The sequence below is a fragment of the Oncorhynchus tshawytscha genome, linkage group LG32 (genome assembly GCF_018296145.1).
Source record: "Oncorhynchus tshawytscha isolate Ot180627B linkage group LG32, Otsh_v2.0, whole genome shotgun sequence".
NCBI lineage: Eukaryota > Metazoa > Chordata > Actinopteri > Salmoniformes > Salmonidae > Oncorhynchus > Oncorhynchus tshawytscha.
The window spans coordinates 14,680,481-14,706,184 of NC_056460.1; the positions used below are offsets into that span (position 1 = coordinate 14,680,481).

General features: G+C 44.1%; 1 protein-coding gene and 1 pseudogene across 3 annotated transcripts in view; one reads left to right on the forward strand and one right to left on the reverse strand.

Annotated features, from left to right (window-relative positions):
- Nucleotides 1-153: 153 nt before the first annotated feature.
- On the forward strand, nt 154-4,952 carry LOC112235424 (annotated as a pseudogene).
- A 133-nt stretch (nt 4,953-5,085) lies between these two features.
- LOC112235426 (potassium voltage-gated channel subfamily KQT member 5) overlaps nt 5,086-25,704 on the reverse strand; it is a 160,844-nt gene continuing 140,225 nt past the window's right edge. Inside the window, exons 10-15 of one of the 3 annotated variants that reach the window (XM_042310718.1) lie at nt 20,777-21,000; nt 16,979-17,090; nt 16,009-16,140; nt 15,668-15,775; nt 9,792-9,918; nt 5,086-8,450 (exon numbers count right to left, since the gene is read on the reverse strand). In XM_042310718.1, the coding sequence (XP_042166652.1) occupies nt 7,170-8,450; nt 9,792-9,918; nt 15,668-15,775; nt 16,009-16,140; nt 16,979-17,090; nt 20,777-21,000 (1,984 nt within the window). In that variant the 3' untranslated portion in view covers nt 5,086-7,169. The remainder of the gene's footprint in view (nt 8,451-9,791; nt 9,919-15,667; nt 15,776-16,008; nt 16,141-16,978; nt 17,091-20,776; nt 21,001-25,704) is intronic. The other 2 variants (XM_042310720.1, XM_042310719.1) reach the window with 2 other exon arrangements.

The window sequence follows — 25,704 nt, forward strand, 5'->3', positions numbered from 1 at the left end:
CTGACTGCGTGTATTGGTTCCTGACTTCCCTGAACAGTTGCATATCGCAGGGACTATTCGATGCTATTGCAGTCCGCCACATAATATGTTCCTTATGTGTTCATATGTTATTTCTTTATCTTGTTAATAGCCATGTTTTGTAAAAAATAAAAATAAACTTTGTTTCAGTGTCAATTGTAGCAGGTGTTTAGGGGAGTATATGAGGATGGAGGGGTTACCTAGGTAAAATTGGGAGTCGTCAGAAATGGCACCCTATTCCCTACAGGCTATAGTGTACTATTCCCTGTATAAAGCACAGTGCACTAAATATGGAATAGGGTGCCATTTGGAATGTAACCTGGGTGTATATTGATTGATTGACTGGCCATTGCTTCTGTGACTGTCTCTTGAAATATTAAACGCCCCAAATACTGTTACACCCAACCACCAGTCTCCAGGGCCATCGTGAACATGGTGGAGTCAGCTTTTTTAGAACCAGGAAGGAAAATAACAGCTATGTTGTTGAGAAATAGCTGCTTTTCTTTCACCTTTCTTTCATTCTGATGACCTCACTCTCAAAATGGTAGCAAGCCACTCAGTGAAACTTTATACACATTGTCAGGGAAGGGAATAGAGCGATCTTATGGGGTGTGAATGGTTCTCGATGACCGAGTCACTAGTATTAATCAATTTCACAAATATTTATCTTCTCAATACCCCCTAAAATGTCAAACATTTTGCTCGGTTAATGACATTGTAATTCCTAATAACTTGGCCAGCTTGGTTGACCCCTCTTGCCACAATCTACTCCGGTGTCTTCCTGAGCGAACAGCTATGGGCAAGGAGAATCTTCACATCAACATCGTGGTGATCGGCCTTGTGGACTCAGGCAAGTCGACCACCACAGGCCACCTCATCTACAAGTGTGGGGGCATCGACAAGAGGACCATTGAGAAGTTTGAGAAGGAGGCCGCTGAGGTATGGAGGTGGCCAGACACAAGTGACTTAACTCTCTGTGCTGGGAAAGTGTTTAAGGTCTAGCCTGTTGTCATACATGATCGATATGTTAGAGTCTATTGTCAAACTTTACACCAAGCTCGGTATTTCAGGGATATGGTATGATTCCACTTTGAATCCATACCATTGAACTGAGCATTGACTTATTTACCTCTCGATTTTGTTCCAACATAACAAAGACAAAAGAGACAAACAAACAGCACAGACATTTGCCATTGATTTGGTGTCTCTTTGGTCTGTCTTTAGATGGGGAAGGGCTCCTTTAAGTACGCCTGGGTGCTGGACAAGCTGAAGGCAGAGAGGGAGCGAGGCATCACCATCGACATCTCCCTGTGGAAGTTTGAGACCAGCAGGTCACTATCATCAATGCCCCGGGATACAGGGACTTCATCAAGAACATGATCACTGGCACCTCTCAGGTATGGGCTGCAGACACTACTGTATCCAGCTGTCACTCAACATGGACCCTGACTGAATGTTTAGCCAAGGGCCTTCTTATTTTGTACGTATGGGCCCCAAAACTGGAAGAAGGAAGAACATGAAACATATTAAACATGTCTTCTATACTATTAGAAACATTTTTTTGGACCAGGATTACATTGGCTACTCTGAAAATCAAACGGTTATTCTGGGAATCCATTTACTAAAACAAGAAACAAGAATAAGAATTGATTATTTTTCCATGTAACACTTTCTGCTTTCAAACGGCTTTCAAATGCAAACATCCTCCTTGCCACAGGCAGACTGTGCCGTGCTCATCGTGGCGGCAGGCGCGGGCGAGTTCGAGGCGGACATCTCCAAAAATGGGCAAACCCGTGAGCACGCCCTTCTGGCCTACACCCTAGGGGTCAAGCAGCTGATCGTAGGGGTCAACAAGATGGACTCCACCGAGCCCAACTACAGCCAGAAACGCTACGAGGAGATTGTGAAGGAAGTCAGCACCTATATTAAGAAGATTGGTTACAACCCGGATACGGTGGCCTTCGTTCCCATCTCCGGTTGGAATGGGGACAATATGCTGGAGGCTAGCCCTAACGTTAGTAGTCTTCTTTGTATACTTATCCTTATCTTTTTCCAAGACAGGAGGACACTTTATATTCTTAGGACGCAACCTTATTACACAATAGAGTTACAGATGCAGTCGTGCACACTTCCACTGAATTAGAATTAGTGTTACTGCCGTGGTATGAAAAGTGGTTTGTTTTCACAAGGTCTTATTACATATTACTTATGCAGGCCGTAACGCTTAAGCTAGGCTTGTTCCTAATGTTTGGTCTGGTCCCTGTAGATGACATGGTTCAAAGGGTGGAAGATCACCCGTAAGGACGGCAACGCCTCTGGGACCACCCTGCTGGAGGCCCTGGACGCCATCCAGCCGCCCTCCCGCCCCGCTGACAAACCCCTCCACCTGCCCCTACAGGCCCTGGACGCCATCCAGCCGCCCTCCCGCCCCGCTGACAAACCCCTCCGCCTGCCCCTACAGGACGTCTACAAGATAGGGGGTGAGGCCCTGGGAGGCGTTCAAACCCACCACTGGTGCTATGCCAGTGGCTCGAGGGTTAATTCCATATCAATTCAGTCAATTTGGCTATTGTGCAGCACTGAAAGCCAAAGGGTTTTGAGTTGTTTTTTCAGCTCTTACATACATTTTATTTTTGATGTTATACACTCAGGCTGGGATTCAATCCGAGCTGCGTTCGATCTAGCACGCTTGACATTTAACTGGAATTTACAATTGAATTGACATCTGCAGCGTTTGCCTTGAATGCGATCTCTGCTGAAGGCGTTAACATTGCCATTAAATGCTACAATTTCTACAAGTGCGATCGGATTCAATCCTGGCCTCAGAGAGACTTGAAAGATTGCCTCAAAGGTTTCATGCCTCTCACCTCCCTCCTCCCAGGTATTGGTACGGTCCCGGTGGGGCGGGTGGAGACGGGCGTGATCAAGCCAGGCATGGTGTTGACTTTTGCCCCCGTCAATGTGACCACGGAGGTCAAGTCAGTGGAGATGCACCACGAGGCGCTGACCGAGGCCATGCCCGGAGACAACGTGGGCTTTAACGTCAAGAACGTGTCGGTAAAAGACATACGGCGAGGGAACGTGGCTAGAGACAGTAAGAACGACCCGCCGATGGAGGCGGCCAGCTTCACTGCACAGGTCTGGATAGGAGAGTTCGCTGTGGAGAACATTGTGTGTCTGGATAGGAGAGTTCGCTGTGGAGAACATTGTGTGTCTGGATAGGAGAGTTCGCTGTGGAGAACATTGTGTGTCTGGATAGGAGAGTTCGCTGTGGAGAACATTGTGTGTCTGGATTGAAACGAGTCATAACGAGACACCAATTAACATGCTGTGTTCTGATTCCTGTTTTTGTCCAATTCACACATCACTTACTACCCCGTTTAAACAGGCAACAAATAGCATAGAGTCACATCATCATCCTGAACCACCCAGGTCAGATCAGTGCCGGCTACGCCCCCCGCGCTGGACTGCCACACGGCCCACACCGCCTGTAAGTTCGCCGAGCTGAAGGAGAAGATTGACCGGCGCTCGGGCAAGAAGCTGGAGGACAACCCCAAGGCCCTGAAGTCTGGCGACGCAGCCATCGTTGCCATGGTCCCCGGGAAGCCCATGTGTGTGGAGAGCTTCTCCGAGTACCCACCACTTGGTAGGTGGTGTGTGTGTGTCTGCCCTCAACCCAGATCCCTATTGCGGGGACAGATGACGTGTACTGTGCATCTTTGTCATATATATATATATATATTACAGAACCTGCTCTGTTCATCAGATAAGAAGTTATCTCCATCCTTCATCAGTCTTGGTGCTTCTTGTCTAGAACTAATCACATGTTCCATTTAGTATTTTCAAAGTGCTACAGTTCAAATCAACTATAGCATTGTATCATGTGCTGCAAAGCCTGTAATAGACTGAAATATGTTTATAATAAATCATTAGAAGTATGACTCACATTCGATCATTCTCTCCATCCTCCCAGGGCGCTTTGCGGTGCGTGACATGCGTCAGACGGTGGCGGTGGGCGTGATCAAGGCGGTGGAGAAGAAGGCTCCGTCCACGGGCAAGGTCACCAAGTCGGCCCAGAAGGTCAAATGAACATTGCGTTGGGCTCGCGACGTTAGCGTCTGCCACCGTGAAAACATCACCCCCCTCCTACACACCATAGTCAAAGTCTGGTCCATGCTCACGATGCATCGCAAGAGCAGACGGAGGGAAACAATGTCATGGTATGTTCATTAAGGAAGTGTTCTGTTTTATATATGTTTTGGTCTGCTTGTTTGACTGTTTGTGGTTAGGATACACTATCTGAGTGGAAGACCATTTAAATAACTCCTCTAGGTGTGTGCTATTGTACTCAGTTCAACCTCAAAAATGTTATTGATAGTGTTGGTTTGCATTAAACTAGCTGCTAGTTAATGTTAGTAAAAATGTACAAACATTTTTAAGTTGATAAAATGTCGAAATGGTGTTGTGTTTTCCTATGGCTGCTTCCATGTTCCCAATGCACTTTAAGAAAATATATCCGATACTAACATATTGTAGCAACTTGCTCGGCTTAAAAGCTCCCTTGCACTGTTCAAACCTTGTCGACACTGTTCCCTCGACACCTTATTGTAACCTGTGAGCTTTTGATCTATATCTAAAGACATTTAAAAAGGGTTCAGACTTAGCAACATGTGCATCATCTTTCCGCAGTCATTTAAATATGGGTTGACAGTTGAAAAAAAATCATTTAAGGTAATAAATAGATGCCAACACGCAGCTACAGAACAGAGGATACACCACAATGGTCAAAGGCTAACAGGACGTGTCTGTAAATATGTCAACAAACATACACTTGAATTTCCTTTTTTTAAATTTATTGATGTAGGAGAATAAAAGTTTCTTTAGCATTTTTCATGACATCACAGGCTTGATTGGAGCTAACGGACATTATTACTATCGTATAGGTATGTGCACGTCATTTAAATAAACTAGGATAATGATCATATGAGACACAATGATGACATTTCTAAAGGCCAGTTTTCCTTTGGTAATACATGGTCTGTCTGTGGATAAATAATGCCCAAATCAGATAGTCATTTTTTTTTTATATATACAAGGGATGAAACAAAAAATCAAGTATGTGAGACCATTTCAGCACAAAAGGCCAACAACCCACACGTTGGGTGCAAATAAACATGTTGAAATGGACAGTATATCGCCAAAAAAGGCACCATGTTATGTACTGCATGTTTTGTATACTTCACATATTCTGGTAAAGCCTTCAATAAGGATCTAATCGACCATAAATGTTTCTGTTTCCAATGGTATGTGTACTGGAGCTTTGGGTTTAGCGTACAAGTTCATCCTGTATTTCATGTTGTTTTTGAATGGGTTTCTCTCCTTTGAAACAACCCCCTTGGTGAAACATCCAATAATCCCTACAGGATCCTGTTCAGTTGGCACAAAATGTTACAAAACGTTTTGAAACCGATGAGGTAGCCTACTACCTGAGGTTGAGCGTGTCCAATGAGTCATCTTTGCATTCCAATTCAAAATGTTTTGCTACATTGTGCCCTATTGAACATGACCCGGTTGTACCTGAATCTGTAACACTTAAAAGGTTAGTCCACTCAAATGACAAAATACATGTTTTATTTTGGTACCCTGTAAAGACTGCTTGAAAGGTAAGAAAAACAATGTAATTTTGTGATTTGAGTGACATATCCCTTTAAGTCAAAAGGGCTAATTGTTGTTAGCATTAGCCATGATGTCACTCACACTGCTTGCCAGGGTGTGCGAAATATCACTTACAGATTATTAACATAACATTATATACATTCTACAGCATGTCAACTTCCGTTTAAGCAATTTAATAAGCATTCAAAACTATAACGTATTAAAAGAACTAAAGCCGGGGAGTGTGATTGCGACTGAAACCATGTAAGACTGCAAGTATCTTCATTTAATTAAAAGAGGGTCACATAATCGGATAACAAATATATTTTTGCACATTTTCTCCCTTCGTGTTTTGCTCTCTTGTGTTATAAGTAACAAAAAAATATTAAATGAGAAGATACACAGGCATCTCAAGAAATCACATAATGTGGATGCCTTGGTCGTCGGGTAGATAACACCTCGGGGTGCACAATTGAACTGTGTTTTTGGCATAGAAATAGAAGTAGTAGAACGGGCATCCCCATTCAAAGGTGTCATGATGGGTGGACCGTATTCTAGTAATTCTATTTCTATGGTTTTAGCAGCTATTCATCTCCTGTTTTAGAAGTTATTCCTTTCCCGGGACTATGTGTAGCAGCTTGTGTACAACAGTTATACAGTATGTAAACTACCGGAGTGTGTGGGTGTGTTTGTGTATTGGTGTGTGTGTGACCTGTTGGCAGAATTCAATTTACCTCAAACTAGTATTGACCTGGACTTGGCAAGTCTATCATTACAATGAGGGGTGTTTTGTACCATTGTATGTCCACAATAGTCACTCAAATGAGAAACTATAGGGAACTGATGTGGGTGAAAAAACTTGGTCGTATTGAGGCAATTTTCATTTCAAGATGGCTGCCTCAGAAGCTTTGGATAAGAGTATGATATTGGGTTCATGTAAGCATTTAACTTGCCCCATATGCTCTAGTCTTATAAGTTAGGAGGCCCCACACTTGAACTTTTACTGTACATGATTATGTGTATTAAAATTAAGGAAACGTTTTCTAGAAGGGTTTTGCCATAAGGTCCATAGGCATCAACAACTTCCAGTGTTAATGAATGAAGACTTATGGGTAAGTTGTAACATGGGTAAGTTGAAAACATGCAGTGCTCATGCAGTGTCGAGATCACAGATCAACCCACTGTCTTTCAGGATCAAGTTTAGCTTGTTTCTTAGATATATATAATATATATCAAAGTCTCTTTTTATATACCTCTCTCTCTTTATTTTACCTTCTTTGTTTCGATTTCTTCAATAATAATTCATGCAATGATATGTTCATGTATCGTCGACTTGGATGAAAAATACTTGGCTTTTTATCAAATGAATCAACATAAATATAAACAGAAATAACCATTATAGTCACTCCCTGTTCCCCCTCACCCCTCCAAAAATAGAATAAAGAGCTCTATAAGGTGAGGTTTTTTGATTGGTCCATACGACACAGGGGTGTGTCTTATTTTAGCCGTACGTGCGGCATGCTCAGGGACTCGGCGCTCCCAACTGAGGCGGGCGATGACGTGTTCCCGCTCGGCAGGCTCCTATTGAACCCCGCCAGAGCACTTAACCCCGCCCCAAGCCCAGGGTCTGTCCTCAGTAGCTCTGAAGAGTAAGAGGTTGCGTCGGCTGTACCCTGGGACAAGAAGTCAAAGCCAAAGGCTCCACCTTGAGCCTCGGGAGGGAGAGGGAGGGCATCCACGTCCCTGTCGCTGATAAAGAGGTCCTCCTCCCCCCAGCCATCCCCGCCGCCCCCTCCCGCAGGGTCCTGACTACTGTGGGAGTCTGTGGGGGAGGAGAGGCTGAGGCTAGGATGGTGGTGGCTATCCAGGGCCATGGAGGTGGTCCCACCCTGCCCCAGGTCTTGGACAGACATGGACTTGCCCAGGCTTCGGTCCACCTGGCTGGGGTTGGAGCCAGAGGAGCAGCGGCCTCCTCCTCCCAGAGCAGAAGAGAGGGGTACCAGGGGCTCCATCTCCAGGCTTGTGTGTCTCGTCCAGGAGCCCTCTGCTTTGGCATTGCAGGGCCGGCCATTGCTGTTCGCAGTGGACCCCCCTCTTGACTGCCCCAGCCTCCCGATTCTGAGGCCTTGTTCTGGGCCTAACACATCACCATCCTCCCTCTCCTCCGGGCTTCCACAGAAGTTGCCCACCTCCACCTCCCTCTCCCTCTCCGTCCTGGAGTGACCCACCGTCCGGCTGGGCTGGGGAGGAGGCGGTGGGGGCCTGGCCAGAGTAGGAAACCCCCCACTTCCAGATACACAATTAGGAGTAAGAATAGGAGGTGAGTGAGAAGAACTTCCCCTATGGACTGGTTCCCCACTTTCTGGCAGGGTATGATGATGATGATGGTGGTGGTGTTGAGGAAGGGGCGACGGACTGAACGAGGAGGGCGGGGGCCCACCGGTAGAAGGCGAGGAGGTGCCAGTGTTGAGGTTGAGGCTGAGCTCGGTGGGCGGCGCCAGGATAAGGTGAAGTCCCCGGGACAGGTTTGAGGTGTTGGTGGAGGAGCGGGTCACGCACCCCCCTTGGCCCTCTATCCCTGGCCCACCTCTGGTGCTGCTGACCTGGGTAGAGCAGGTGGAGTGGTCCTTGAAGAGGATAGAGCTCTGGTAGTCGGAGGTCTGCTCCAGCTCAAACAGGGGCAGGGAGGAGAGGGTGAGGGCAGAGGAGGAGCCTTTACGTAACACATGCCGGTAGATGTCCAACAGGGAGTCTAGCTTCGACTCAATAGACTGGACCTAGAGAGGGATGGATTGAAGGAAGGGAGGGAAATAGAAATTAAGGTTAATATTAGCAACAGAAAAGATAGAGTACTTTCACATAATTGGTAATACAAACAACATGCAACCACATTTAACCATAATACGCAAAACAATTCAAATATGTTGAATAACAGTAGTTGGTAGCCCTTTACACTCGTACCTGTACCCGTATACGGGTTGAAAATGGCAGATTTGGGCACGAATGCCTCACAGCGCTGTATGGGTTTGGACTGACGGTCGTTCTGAACTTGAGCACCGCGTGAACGTTTGCTATTTTTTTGTTCTCTTAGTGAGGGAAATGCTGTAAGTTAAGACTCTATGTACTTTGAAAGATGAGACGATGAGGATTATTATAATAAATACCACTTTGATGTCACACAAGCCAAACACCCGTGAGTCCAAATGTGCACTTCACATTTCCAAATCATAAAACTCATGGCCTATACAGTGTCAGCGTTTATGATCACTATGTTTGATGTTACAAGATGACATGGCGTCATACCCTGGGTTGTTCTGAACAGAATCAGCCCATGTTTGTTTATTGTGAAGATAATTTTCCGTGGCACACACCTGCATGCACTCATGACTCCTTTCTATGCGTACCAAAATGACCTTGTGAAAGCCTAACACCGTAAGATTGTATATATTAACTTAGCTAGTCATGTCGGCAACAGAACAAGCTTTCAAATCATGCCCACCTGACCCCGACTGCGATTCATTATGGACCATTTTTGGATTGCGTAAACATCAACAGTAATTGTGTGATGGCGGGGATACAGGGTTGTGTTCCAAATGAAACAACGACAAGTGTGCTTGCTCTAGTTCCTCAACGGCACAGCTAGGGAGAGCTCAAAAAGTACCTTATAGTTGAAGACTCTTCTTTGAGTCATAGAAATGCATTGAAATGACTTGGGAACTGTGCACACTTTGGAGAGGTGTGTGGCCACTTGGAGACTCCAGTTAGTCCTCTCACTCAAACCCTTGTAACTATGTTGTCTTATGTTGCACCTAACCCACGTTTTCCAGTGATATTCTTATGTTACTGAATGTCGACAGTGTATTGGTTGGATCCAGTCTCGTGTCAGCTGGACTTGTGTGCTCAACTTTGGTCTAATCATTTATCTTCCCATTATCTTCAAACTGTTCCCTTACAATTGCTACCATGGTCATGCGTGTGCTTTTCACATTTCTTCTGTAAGAAACATTTCAATTGAGCCCCCATCCATATAGGCCAATTCCCACGAATGTCAAAGGTGAACCACACATAACTCACCATACTTAATGAACCAGCGTTTAAGTTCACGGAAACCCACTGACCTGCCGTTCCACTTTGCAGACGCGTCCCAGCATACTCATGTCCTCCAGCAGGTCTCCATCAGACAGCAGCTTGTCCCGGATCTTCTTATCCAGAGGAACCTGGCCTTTACCCAGGATCTGATCCACTCTGGAGGGCACAGGAGACATAGTGTTAAAGAGAGGGTACAGAATGGTGCAGGACCAGAGGATGTCCAGTAGGCAGCCCGCCCGAGAAGGAAGAAGGAAGGAAAGAGAGTTAGAGTTGGAATTGGTCCTCTGTGAGAATACAACACTTACTGTAGAGGCCCATACTGCTCACAAGGATATATACCGGCTCGGTTTACTGTGTCACTGGAGATATATGTTGCAAGTGTATCAATATCAATCGCATGCCACTGGGCACACACACTGGTTGAATCAACGTTGTTTCCACCTCATTTCACTGAAATGAGGTGGAACCAACGTGGAATAGACGTTGAATTGACGTCTGTGCCCAGTGGGATGTCAATACACCTTTTTTCAAAAGATCTAAGATTAAACTTTAGAAGCCAAGAAGAAGAGGCGAATGTATTATCTACTACTGGATTTGAAATACAAAATGGATGACCTTAAATTACAAGCATAGTTTTATTTGTATGTATATATCATTTTACTACACATTTGGATTTTCATTTGAGATGTTTATATGAGATAATCAATATTTTCCATGACTCAAGAAGCTCTCGACCAGAAAAATTTAATTTTAGATTTCTACGACATGGTGGCTCACTCACTGCTCACTCATTTGGTAAATAAGGCCTTTCAAATTCAGTGAAAGTTTAGGGCCTAGATTTAATCAGATCAAGTGCTAACCCGCTATAGCCGACACCTGCATAGCTGACGTTTTGGCGGTGTCGGCGGTGAAACGGCATTGGAGCTGTAAATCGGTGAGCAGCTGCTCTTGTGATCATTTTCAAGAAGCCGCACCTCCCCACTCGCGTTAGAAGTTCAGAATGAGAAAGTGTCAGCTATATAGAAATAATAAAGCTCTAATTGAAAAATCATTTAACCAAATAATGAGGATTTTTAACAGCCTAATCGAGGTGTAGATTACATCTCACATTCCAGAATGTAAACTTAATGAGACTCCGTGCAGCCAATGGCAATGTCCGTTTTAGCTATAATGCCGGGAGCAACTTGTGGATTTGATCACTCTAACGCAATTCCACCGCCGACACCGTCAAAACATCAGCTCTGCGGGTGTTGGCTAAAGGGGATCTGATTGAATCGGGCCATAAGTTTAAGAGAAAACTCAGAGAAAACTCAGTTAACAGGAATGCAGAACAGAAGAAACATCACCAGGAGGAATCTAGAAACTGAACCCATCAACAGTCCCAAATGGATACCCCGTGCAAGATATACTGTCAACCTAGACAGGTAAGATATACTGTCAACCTAGACAGGTAAGATATACTGTCAACCTATACAGGCAAGACATACTGTCAACCTATACAGGCAAGACATACTGTCAACCTAGACAGGCAAGATATACTGTCAACCTAGACAGGTAAGATATACTGTCAACCTAGACAGGTAAGATATTCTGTCAACCTAGACAGGTAAGATATTCTGTCAACCTAGACAGGTAAGATATACTGTCAACCTAGACAGGTAAGATATACTGTCAACCTAGACAGGTAAGATATACTGTCAACCTAGACAGGTAAGATATACTGTCAACCTAGACAGGTAAGATATACTGTCAACCTAGACAGGTAAGATATACTGTCAACCTAGACAGGCAAGATATACTGTCAACCTAGACAGGTAAGATATACTGTCAACCTAGACAGGTAAGATATTCTGTCAACCTAGACAGGTAAGATATTCTGTCAACCTAGACAGGTAAGATATTCTGTCAACCTAGACAGGTAAGATATTCTGTCGACCTAGACAGGTAAGATATTCTGTCGACCTAGACAGGTAAGATATACTGTCGACCTAGACAGGTAAGATATACTGTCGACCTAGACAGGTAAGATATACTGTCGACCTAGACAGGTAAGATATACTGTCGACCTAGACAGGTAAGATATACTGTCAACCTATACAGGCAAGACATACTGTCAACCTAGACAGGCAAGACATACTGTCAACCTAGACAGGCAAGATATACTGTCAACCTAGACAGGTAAGATATACTGTCAACCTAGACAGGTAAGATATTCTGTCAACCTAGACAAGTAAGATATTCTGTCAACCTAGACAGGTAAGATATTCTGTCAACCTAGACAGGTAAGATATACTGTCAACCTAGACAGGCAAGATATACTGTCAACCTAGACAGGCAAGATATACTGTCAACCTAGACAGGTAAGATATACTGTCAACCTAGACAGGTAAGATATTCTGTCAACCTAGACAGGTAAGATATTCTGTCAACCTAGACAGGTAAGATATTCTGTCAACCTAGACAGGTAAGATATTCTGTCAACCTAGACAGGTAAGATATTCTGTCAACCTAGACAGGTAAGATATTCTGTCAACCTAGACAGGTAAGATATACTGTCAACCTAGACAGGTAAGATATACTGTCAACCTAGACAGGTAAGATATACTGTCAACCTAGACAGGTAAGATATACTGTCAACCTAGACAGGTAAGATATACTGTCAACCTAGACAGGTAAGATATACTGTCAACCTAGACAGGTAAGATATACTGTCAACCTAGACAGGTAAGATATACTGTCAACCCAGGCAGGTAAGATATACTGTCAACCCAGGCAGGTAAGATATACTGTCAACCCAGACAGGTAAGATATACTGTCAACCCAGGCAGGTAAGATATACTGTCAACCTAGACAGGTAAGATATACTGTCAACCTAGACAGGTAAGATATACTGTCAACCTAGACAGGTAAGATATACTGTCAACCTAGACAGGTAAGATATACTGTCAACCTAGACAGGTAAGATATACTGTCAACCTAGACAGGTAAGATATAACCTAGACAGGTGTCAACCTAGACAGGTAAGATATACTGTCAACCTAGACAGGTAAGATATACTGTCAACCTAGACAGGTAAGATATACTGTCAACCTAGACAGGTAAGATATACTGTCAACCTAGACAGGTAAGATATACTGTCAACCTAGACAGGTAAGATATACTGTCAACCTAGACAGGTAAGATATACTGTCAACCTAGACAGGCAAGATATACTGTCAACCTGTCAACCTAGACAGGTAAGATATACTGTCAACCTAGACAGGTAAGATATACTGTCAACCTAGACAGGTAAGATATACTGTCAACCTAGACAGGCAAGATATACTGTCAACCTAAGAACAGGTAAGATATACTGTCAACCTAGACAGGTAAGATATACTGTCAACCTAGACAGGTAAGATATACTGTCAACCTAGACAGGTAAAATATACTGTCAACCTAGACAGGTAAGATATTCTGTCAACCTAGACAGGTAAGATATACTGTCAACCTAGACAGGTAAGATATACTGTCAACCTAGACAGGTAAGATATACTGTCAACCTAGACAGGTAAGATATACTGTCAACCTAGACAGGTAAGATATACTGTCAACCTAGACAGGTAAGATATAGTCAACCTAGACAGGTAAGATATACTGTCAACCTAGACAGGTAAGATATACTGTCAACCTAGACAGGTAAGATATACTGTCAACCTAGACAGGCAAGATATACTGTCAACCTAGACAGGTAAGATATACTGTCAACCTAGACAGGTAAGATATTCTGTCAACCTAGACAGGTAAGATATACTGTCAACCTAGACAGGTAAGATACACTGTCAACCTAGACAGGTAAGATATTCTGTCAACCTAGACAGGTAAGATATACTGTCAACCTAGACAGGTAAGATATACTGTCAACCTAGACAGGTAAGATATACTGTCAACCTAGACAGGTAAGATATACTGTCAACCTAGACCTAGGTAAGATATACTGTCAACCTAGACAGGTAAGATATACTGTCAACCTAGACAGGTAAGATATACTGTCAACCTAGACAGGTAAGATATACTGTCAACCTAGACAGGTAAGATATACTGTCAACCTAGACAGGTAAGATATACTGTCAACCTAGACAGGTAAGATATACTGTCAACCTAGACAGGTAAGATATACTGTCAACCTAGACAGGTAAGATATACTGTCAACCTAGACAGGCAAGATATACTGTCAACCTAGACAGGTAAGATATACTGTCAACCTAGACAGGTAAGATATTCTGTCAACCTAGACAGGTAAGATATACTGTCAACCTAGACAGGTAAGATATACTGTCAACCTAGACAGGTAAGATATTCTGTCAACCTAGACAGGTAAGATATACTGTCAACCTAGACAGGTAAGATATACACAGGTAAGATATACTGTCAACCTAGACAGGTAAGATATACTGTCAACCTATACAGGTAAGATATACTGTCAACCTAGACAGGTAAGATATACTGTCAACCTATACAGGTAAGATATACTGTCAACCTAGACAGGTAAGATATACTGTCAACCTAGACAGGTAAGATATACTGTCAACCTAGACAGGTAAGATATACTGTCAACCTAGACAGGTAAGATATACTGTCAACCTATACAGGTAAGATATACTGTCAACCTAGACAGGTAAGATATACTGTCAACCTAGACAGGTAAGATATTCTGTCAACCTAGACAGGTAAGATATACTGTCAACCTAGACAGGTAAGATATACTGTCAACCTATACAGGTAAGATATACTGTCAACCTAGACAGGTAAGATATACTGTCAACCTAGACAGGTAAGATATACTGTCAACCTAGACAGGTAAGATATACTGTCAACCTATACAGGTAAGATATACTGTCAACCTAGACAGGTAAGATATACTGTCAACCTAGACAGGTAAGATATACTGTCAACCTAGACAGGTAAGATATACTGTCAACCTATACAGGTAAGATATACTGTCAACCTAGACAGGTAAGATATACTGTCAACCTAGACAGGTAAGATATACTGTCAACCTATACAGGTAAGATATACTGTCAACCTAGACAGGTAAGATATACTGTCAACCTATACAGGTAAGATATACTGTCAACCTAGACAGGTAAGATATACTGTCAACCTAGACAGGTAAGATATTCTGTCAACCTAGACAGGTAAGATATACTGTCAACCTAGACAGGTAAGATATACTGTCAACCTATACAGGTAAGATATACTGTCAACCTAGACAGGTAAGATATACTGTCAACCTAGACAGGTAAGATATACTGTCAACCTATACAGGTAAGATATACTGTCAACCTAGACAGGTAAGATATACTGTCAACCTATACAGGTAAGATATACTGTCAACCTAGACAGGTAAGATATACTGTCAACCTAGACAGGTAAGATATTCTGTCAACCTAGACAGGTAAGATATACTGTCAACCTAGACAGGTAAGATATACTGTCAACCTATACAGGTAAGATATACTGTCAACCTAGACAGGTAAGATATACTGTCAACCTAGACAGGTAAGATATACTGTCAACCTAGACAGGTAAGATATTCTGTCAACCTAGACAGGTAAGATATTCTGTCAACCTAGACAGGTAAGATATACTGTCAACCTAGACAGGTAAGATATACTGTCAACCTAGACAGGTAAGATATACTGTCAACCTAGACAGGTAAGATATACTGTCAACCTAGACAGGTAAGATATACTGTCAACCTAGACAGGTAAGGAAGATATTTGCGATTTGAAAACCATGCAGTGTTTCTTCTAGCAAACAATCAGCTAGTCCACATGCAGGGGATGTGGAGAAAGTCAAGAGGGTGTGAGGAGAGGAGTGCGTGAGGGGTGTGTGTGAGGGGCGTGAGGGGGTTAACTCTGACCCCTGCGTGGAGTTCTTTCTGCCCTGGCTGTAATACATGGGCAGGGAGGGAGAGGAAAAGGTCTTGGCTCGGCTGCTCAGGGGTTGGGGCCCCACTATCATGTCCAGCCTGTGGGGGAAAGTGAGGACACACGCACACACACACACACACAAATATTAATGTATGCACACAGACTCGAACATATGCACACTCACATGAAGACAAAGACATGCTGCTTACATTAGTGGCTAAGCAGTGAATACACATGGGCAAACAGTTGCTAGCTAAGCTTTTTCATGCATTTAGAGAGTGTGACTATGTGAGCACTTTGACCATGTGTGACAGTGCATTATTGTTCTCACCGTGTCTGCAGACTCTTGATGCGACACAGCATGTCCAGGTGTCCGGCGGAGTACTGCTCTATGACGTCCTTCACATCGTACGGACGCAACGTCTCCTTGAACTTCTTCTTGGCCACGTGGAACTTCATTATCCTGGATGGACCAGACCATGTTCATTAAATACCAGATGAAAGAACATTGCCCGAAACAGGGAGGGACTACCTGAACGTGCCTAACAAGAAACGCTTGTTTTTGTTTCCCGTTGAGAAAAGTTCCGCTACGGTGTGTCCTAATGAAAGCGATCCAGCATAGGAGGGAATCTCAATGCAGTTCGTCAATCTACCATAAGAGGGAGTCCTCAAACAAAGAAGGACATTGACCGCGAGTAACACACGCCAAGGTACTGAGATCTAAAACTATCCAATAGCAACAGCAGAAACAGCTCTTCTTTCTCAACATAAATACATGACCGCTCATCTGGAAAATCATTTCATAGTTCAAAAGAAAATATTCCTGTGAAGTTGCGAAAGATCTGAGGTAAAATCAGTCTTTACCTCACTGTTTACCTTAGCTGTGTAGCACGTAAATCTAGCCCTTTGAGAGAGTGTAGAGGGGAGCTTAGTACATACACCTGTGGGCCCCATACAGCGGAAGAGGTTGAATATGAGAGGCCCTTACTGCCCAATGTGAGGATCAAAGTGGTAAGACTGATGGAAAAGACATATAGTAATGTATCCACTGGCTAAACCCGTGGCGGGAAGTAAGAGAGATTTTGAAGCTGCCTCTCACGGTATGGATTAGGGGAAAGAGTTCGGAGGTTACAATAAGAAGAAAAAGGTCACACTAAGGCTCTGATGACATACTTGAGTGAGGGCAGCAGGTGTGTGTGTGTGTGTGTGTGTGTGTGTGTGTGTGTGTGTGTGTGTGTGTGTGTGTGTGTGTGTGTGTGTGTGTGTGTGTGTGTGTGAGCGAGCGAGCGTGTGTGTCTCACCTGACGGCTCGGATGACAGACTTGACGGAAGGCAGCAGGTCCTCCACAGAGATCTCACAGTGACACCCCTTGTCATCACCGAACCCATCCTCAGTGGTCATGTTAGAGTCAGCTAGAGAGAGAGAGAGAGAGAGACGGAGGGAAAGAGAGTTATAACATACCTTCATTATTTTTATGACGGTGACAGAAAGAGAGATGGAGGGAAGGAAGGAGAGAGGGAAGAAGGGGAGGGAGAGAGGGAAGAAGGGAAGGAGAGATGGAAGGAAGGAAGGAGAGAGGGAAGAAGGGGAGGGAGAGAGGGAAGAAGGGAAGGAGAGATGGAAGGAAGGAAGGAGAGAGGGAAGAAGGGGAGGGAGAGAGGGAAGAAGGGAAGGAGAGATGGAAGGAAGGAAGGAGATGGAAGAAGGGGAGGGAGAGAGGGAAGAAGGGAAGGAGAGATGGAAGGAAGGAAGGAGAGAGGGAAGAAGGGGAGGGAGAGAGGGAAGAAGGGAAGGAGAGATGGAAGGAAGGAAGGAGAGAGGGAAGAAGGGGAGGGAGAGAGGGAAGAAGGGAAGGAAGGAAGGAGAGAGGGAAGAAGGGGAGGGAGAGAGGGAAGAAGGGAAGGAGAGATGGAAGGAAGGAAGGAGAGATGGAAGGAAGGAGAGAGTGTAGAAGGGGAGGGAGAGAGGGAAGAAGGGAAGGAAGGAAGTAGAGAGGGAAGAAGGGGAGGGAGAGAGGGAAGAAGGGAAGGAAGGAAGGAGAGAGGGAAGAAGGGGAGGGAGAGAGGGAAGAAGGGAAGGAAGGAAGGAGAGAGGGAAGAAGGGGAGGGAGAGAGGGAAGAAGGGAAGGAAGGAAGGAGAGAGGGAAGAAGGGGAGGGAGAGAGGGAAGAAGGGAAGGAAGGAAGGAGAGAGGGAAGAAGGGGAGGGAGAGAGACAGTGGCGCGCATTGATGCCAAGGGAAGCCAGGCTTCCCCAAATATTTTACAAAAAAAACATATCTTTCGTCTCTCTCTGTGTTTTAATGGTTTTCCATCAATTCGCAAGTGGCTGAATCTCACCGGAGAAATCATCAGAGCGAGGGAAACAGCGCCCTTCTGTCTCAGTATGTGTAGCCCATCTATCTGATGCTGTGTGGACCAAAAGAGTATGGCATGTTGCGGCAGTATATCTATTGAACCTTTATTTAACTTGGCAAGTCAGTTAAGAACAAATTCTTATTTACAATGACGGCCTAACCCGGACGACGCTGGGCAAATTTTAGGCTGACGTTAAGTAGCCAGCTAACTTAGCTGGTTCATTGTTGCCCATGCGAGGAAGTTAGGCTAACAAGCGTTTTAGCTAGGTAGCCTATAACAACAAAAACGAAACGTGTACTGTATGACAGAGACATAGACCGGTTTGCCAACATGAAAGAGATGAGGGTGGCATTGGTTTTCAGCTAGTCTACAAGTAGGGTGAGTCCAAACCTCTTCTTCTTTTTACTTACTTACTTACTTACTTACTTACACACACACACACACACACACACACACACACACACACACACACACACACACACACACACACACACACACACACACACACACACACACACACACACACACACACACACACACACACACACACATTTGTACCATTTGTTTCTGGTATCTTTACGTTTGTTTTCAGTGTATTCAAAAAAGCATACTGTATTTAGCCTTGTTGATTAAATGTTTAAGTTGGAATGGTGTTGAAATAGCCGAGGCAATGCTCCTGTTGTCTTTGTGTTGATTTCTAAATCATACTTGAGTAAAAGAAAAGATACCTTCATAGAAAGTTACTCAAGTAAAAGTGAAAGTCACCCAGTAAAATACTACTTCAGTAAAAGTATTCAAATGTATGGATAGCCAGGGGCACACTCCGACACTCAGACATCATTTACTAAAATATGCATTTGTGCTTAGTGAGTCTGCCATCCCAGAGGCAGTAGGGACGACCACGTGTTCTCTTGAAGAGTGTGAAGACTTTTGAGGAAAAACTCTTATATTTTCTCTTCTTTAGGAACGTAGTGAAGTAAAAGTAAAAGTTGCCAAAAATATAAATAGTAATGTAAAGTACAGATGCGCCCCCCCCCAAAAGACTTAATTAGTACTTTAAAGTATTTTTACTTAAGTACTTACACCACTGGTTGCAGGTCATATAACTGTTCATTACATGCAATATTTGCTTTGTGGACTTCCCCCGGCCCAGTTGCTCTCCGGTTTTGTGATGAAACAAATGTACATGTAGTTGAATTTATTTCACCACCATGTGACTGTTGTCTATTGTTGTCTCTGCCTTATTGTATATCACGGCAACGTATGAACGAATGGGTTGTAGAGCAAACAACGCAATCATCCCAACATTGGTTCTAATATGTTTTTACTGGCTTGGCTTCCACAGGGATTTTACCCACGCACTGCTACTGGAGAGAGAGGGAGGGAGAGATGGGAGGGAGAGATGGGAGGGAGGATGGGAGGGAGGGAGGGAGGGAGGGAGGGAGGGAGGGAGGGAGGGAGGGAGGGAGGGAGGGAGGGAGGGAGGGAGGGAGGGAGGGAGGGAGGGAGAGAGATTTTTTTTGAAAAACTCTTGTTTTCACAAAAGAGTCCACAGTATAGCTGAAGAGCGCGAGCCTGAGAGCTGCCTCTCCTCAGTAGGTATATTGCTAATGGGAAATATTATCACAAAGACCTGCTGTTTATGAGTGGCCTGAGTTACGACATAAAGCACACCAAAGCGGGCCAGGGGTTAGAAGTGGTAGAGTGCAGATCAAACAAATTTCTACCTGACCAATAGAAAGTTTTCTATGACCCCAGGTTAATGCTATTTGTAATGTGGCCTTTGGAGGATTGGTGTGTGTGTGTGTCAGCCAGCATCAATCTCTGCTCTCATTAATTCAGAAAGTGCTGTAGCTGGTTCTTGGCAAAGCCATTTAATCCATCTGGTATACTGTATATGTAACAATCCATTTTCCATATACAACATGATTATTGTACTGTTGTGTAAGGTCAGTGTCATATACAGTATAGTCAGTAGTCCTCACTTTATCCAAAACGTCTCTTACACCAGATTCATCTGGATAAATCCCCTGTTCCATTTCTATCCATCCTCAACATAATCTGCTGGTAATAGTGTTATTGTAGTCCACTATTGGTATAGACCTACTTCATTCTAGAATTTAGCTGGTGTTCCATTTGACCTAGCTACCTGGTCACTGTGGCTGTTACCCTGCCTTCCTCAGCCAGCTGGCTAGGCTGGATAAAGCAGCACTGCAGCCTCTGCTCGCCCCTTAAGGCTGCTAATCTACAGCATACCCGTTCGCTTCCCTTCCCATCCACCATCCAGAGCACGGTTCAGAGCTCCAGCCATAACCAAGCCAGGCCGGCCAGCCCCACTAACCCAAACCAGCGCACTGCAAACAGGCATTAACATTCCTCCCGCTGGGCTCTATGGTCTGTGCCAGCTCTGGTCTGGTCTGCCCATAAGACCGGCGGTCTAGGAGTAAATCCTTCATAGGCACACAGCGCCCGGCCAGAGAACTTAGGGAAAGGGAGTGAAAGCTAGCATGACATTAAGAGTGTGGTTTTAAGTCCGATGTAGCTCACCAGTGATCTAAGTATATCTAAAGATATCATGAGATATCATTCTAAAGATGATAACATGTGTAGAAAGTATCAGGGCAAGATTACCATTTTGGTATAAAGGCAAGGGAAATAACATGATACCAATCAACCCATCTCTTACACTAAACGCCCAAATCCAACAATTGACCAATCACGACAAATCATTAGTTCCTCTCACCATCGGCAGTGGAGCGTGATTGGATCTTGAGGCGGAGGGAGGGTCTGAAGCGGGTGCGGTCGTTGAAGCTCCAGCTCTTCTGGACCTTGGCAGGGCTGGTGCCCTCCGTACCCCCAGCCTCAGTCCCCGGGGACCGCCGGTCGCTCACCGACGTCTGCCGGCTCTTAATACTCTGCCCCCTGGGGCTCGCCATCCGGACACGGTCTTTGAAACTCAGCTTCTGACTGTCATGGGGATGGATCGATGGAGGGAGAAAGGGGGATGATGGTGTGGAGGGATGGAGAGAGAGAGAGAGAGAGAGAGAGAAAGGAATGGTGTTAGTGGAACAAAGATATACACACGTACTGTATCAAGATCAAGCACAGGTTCGGGGTCGGAAACAATTCAAACAAAATGCAATTGATTGGAAACCTTTTACAGGAGTCTTTCACCATTTCATGAGTTTGTTCATTCGTTTACCTCAATTATTGGTTGCTTCACTGGAGAGCAAGGCATTTAAATTAGGTTAGATTGATGTGCCTATTCATAGACCAGCATGCACTGCAGCCTATTATCCAAAATACAATTGCACAGCAGGCAAAATGCTTCAGCAGGTACCCCACTGTTAGTACGCAATTATGATTCTTTAGCACTCAGCTCACTCCTAAACATGTGACCTCAGCTGGCCAATCCCTGTCTCTCTGACTGGCAGAGTCCCCATTGGAGGAGCTACCATAGAAGAGGTACAATAGGAGTTTGTGCAGGGGAGGATCTTGTATCATGGATAACCAAAACCACCAAGGGAATAGGGTGGAGTGATGAATTCATGAACCTTTGTGATGAACTATTCATGGGGTCTAATATCCAAGGAGGGACTGCTGAAAGGGTGAGGTGCAGGGTGGAGTGCTGAGGTCAGAGGATGGACAATGCTGTGTACAGGGTTTCCAAGTGACAACATGCAGGGGCAGTGGAGGGGCCGTGCAGAGGACAGGCAGCGGGGCAAGGGGTAGGAAGCTATACCCAATCTAACTGTGACTGTTTTGGTGGTCATTGTAAATGTTAACGTGACTGTTGATGAAGTCATTGTGTCTTTCACGTTTTGGTGATATGAGTGTGAATGGTGTGAATGACAGGAAGTGAGGTAAGAGGCAAGAGTAGTTGATAAAACTTCCAGAAAGATTGCAGTTGATGGTGAAATATCACAATAAACCAGTTAGAAAGCATATCTGTTCAGTGGATCTGTTTTTAAGACCTTACCAAATAGCTGTTGTACAGTCAGAATTTTGTAATTTTGTAATTTATTTTTTATCTGTTATTTTACCAGGTAAGTTAACTGAGAACACGTTCTCACTTGCAGCAACGACCTGGGGAATAGTTACAGGGGAGAGGAGGGGGATGAGTAAGCCAATTGTAAACTGGGGATTATTAGGTGACCGTGATGGTTTGAGGGCCAGATTGGGAATTTAGCCAGGACACCGGGGTTAACACCCCAACTCTTACGATAAGTGCCATGGGATCTTTAATGACCTCAGAGAGTCAGGACACCCGTTTAACGTCCCATCCGAAAGACGGCACCCTACACAGGGTATTGTCCCCAATCACTGCCATGGGGCATTGGGACATTTTTTTTAGACCAGAGGAAAGAGTGCCTCCTACTGGCCCTCCAACACCACTTCCAGCAGCATCTGGTCTCCAATCCAGGAACTGACCAGGACCAACCCTGCTTAGCTTCAGAAGCAAGCCAGCAGTGGTATGCAGGGTGATATGAGTAATACAAGTTAGTGTACAGTAGGAGAAGTGGTTCAAGTCATGAGACAACAGGCAGCAGTTTTGGGCACTGTCCAAAAGCAGCTCAACATTGTTGCAAAGGTAACTCAGATACTCAGAGAACTCCCAGAACCCATATGCGGCCATTTTGAAAACCACCAAGTTTCTCTCGGATTTCGAATCCATGCATCAAGAATAAATTCATAGTCATGAGTACAGGCGGGCAGGAGGGGGGGGGGTACCTAGTATGTTTCCGTAGGGTACACCTCCTCAGTAGCGTCTGCTTACTACTGAGAACCTTACTACAAACCAGAGGAAAGAGATACGGTAAGCAAATATATATGTTTATAATGTACAGTTCAAAAGTTTGGACGCCTACTCATTCAAGGGTTTTTCTTTATTTTTGCTATTTACAAAACTATGAAACAACACATATGGAATCATGTACTAACCAAAAAAGTGTATAATATATTTGACATTTGAGTTTCTTCAAAGTAGCCACTCTTTGCCTTGATGACAGCTTTGCATACTCTTGGCATTCTCTCAACTAGCTTCATGAGGTGGTCACTTGGAATGTATCCCAATTAACAGGTGTGCCTTGTTAAAAATTAATTTGTGGAATTCTTTCCCTCTTAATGCATTTGAGCCAATCAGTTGTGTTGTAACAAGGTAGGGTTGGTATACAGAAGATAACCCTATTTGGTAAAAGACCAAGTACTTATTATGGCAAGAACAGCTCAAATAAGGAAAGAGAAATGACAATCCATCATTACTCTAAGACATGAAGGTCAGTCAATAGGGAATATTTTAAGAACTTTGAAAGTTTCTTCAAGTGCCGTCGCAAAAACCATCAAGCGGTATGATGAAACTAGCTCTCACGAGGACTGCCAAAAGAAAGGAAGACCCAGAGTTTCCTCTGCTGCAGAGGATAAGTTCATTAGAGCCTCAGAAATTGCAGCCCAAATAAATGATTCACAAAGTTCAAGTAACAGACACATCTCAACATCAACTGTTCAGAGGAGACAGCGTGAATCAGGCCTTCATGGGCGAATCACCTCAACTAAAGGACACTAATAAGAAGAAGACTTGCTTGGGCCAACAAACACGGGCAATGTTTGAGATTTCTGGTTCCAACCGCCATGTCTTTGTGAGACGCAGAGTAGGTGAACGGATGATCTCCACATATGTGGCTCCCACTGTGAAGCATGGAGGAGGAGGTGTGATGGTGCTTTGCTGGTGACACTGTCAGTGATTTATTTAGAATTCAAGGCACACTTAACCAGCATGGCTACCACAGCATTCTGCAGTGATACGCCATCCCATTTGCACTTAGTGGGACTATATGTTTTTCAACAGGACAATGACCCAAGCCAAGGCTGTGTAAAGGCTATTTGACCAAGATGGAGAGTGATGGAGTGCTGCATCAGATGACCTGGCCTCCACAATCACCCGACCTCAACCCAATTGAGATGGTTTGAGATGAGTTGGATCACAGAGTGAAGGAAAAGCAGCCAACAAGTGTTCAGCATATGTGGGAACTCCTTCAAGACTGTTGGAAAAGCATTCCAGGTGAAGCTGGTTGAGAGAATGCCAAGAGTGTGCAAAGCTGTCATCAAGGCAAAGGGAAGAATCTCAAATCTAAAATATATTTAGATTTGTTTAACACTTTTTTGTTTACTACATGATTCCATATGTGTTATTTCATAGTGTTGATGTCTTCACTATTATTCTACAATGTAGAAAATAGTAAAAATAAAGGAAAACCCTTGAATGAGTTTGTGTGTCCAAACTTTTGACTGGTACTGTATGTGAACGTCTTTGTATAGGTTAAGAATGTAGCTTCTATGAATGTCTATGTATACTGTAAAGATGTCACATGCCTTCATGTCTGCATGTGAATGTTTATGAAATCTAATCTATACAATCGCTACCTCAAACTAAGTGCATTCATGTCTATGTACTGTATAGTTTATGATGTTAATATAACTTATGACAGATGACATAGTCCTTTATGTCATGTATTTGAAGGCTTTATAAGCACAGCATAATCACTCGGCTTCAATCGCACGAAACTAAAGCGTGACCAGAGATACTGTAGAACCACTATACGTTGTCAACCACTTGCTGACATTTAGAAAGAGCGTGTTTCAAAGGTAATTGAGCTCAGTGGAGAGAGAAAATGAAGAGCCTAGGTATGACAGCGTTTTTAAAAAGCCTATTATTTGATCATTCAGCCCCACTCCTGTCCATGTCTCTCATTTAACCATACTAATTCAGCTGGCTGAGAGAGAGAGAGAGAGAGAGCGAGAGAGCGAGAGAGAGAGAGAGAGAGAGAGAGAGGCGCTGAGTCATATGTGTGGAGGACGGTAAACTTTTAGAACAGGCAACCTGTTGGGCACCAGTAGGCTTTCAGGGCCATCGGCACCTGGTTCAATGACACTCAAAAATGGATTGTTATTTATTTATTTCTCTCCTGCAGTTTTGAGGTGGAGCCCTTGACCATGAGAAGGGTTGTGAATTGAATTCAATAGGTGGAGGATGCTGGAGCTTTGTTCTCTCTCATTCTCGCTCTCTCCCTCCCTCTGTCTCTCCTTTTCTACCGACATGCTTTTCAAGTGTTTGGGTTTGCGTGGGATGGATTCTTTCCTCACCCTCTCAACACTAGGCAACACTGAAAGGTTTACTTTTTTTCTGGTATTCTGTTGACGTTTTACACTTAGTTTGGAAATCTCGCAGACAAATGTTTTAGTGGCCCTCAGGTTTTTAATTCTGTTTTTCACTTTAAAGACACACGCATTTTGCTTTCCCTACTGTTGTGTAACGACAGCTAAAGCAACATATTACATCACTCCATGCTCCCAAAGAGAGAGAGACAGAGAGAGACACACAGAGAGAGAGAGAAAGACAGAGAGAGACACACAGAGAGAGACACAGAGAGAGAGAAAGAAAGACAGAGAGGGGAGAGAGAGAAAGACAGAGAGAGGGGAGAGAGAGAGAGACAGAGAGAGACACAGAGAGAGAGAGAGAGAAAGACAGAGAGAGGGGAGAGAGAGAAAGACAGAGAGAGGGGAGAGAGAGAGAGACACACAGAGAGAGACACACACAGAGAGAGAGAAAGACAGAGAGAGGGGAGAGAGAGAAAGACAGAGAGAGATAAAGACAGAGAAATAGAGAAAGACAGA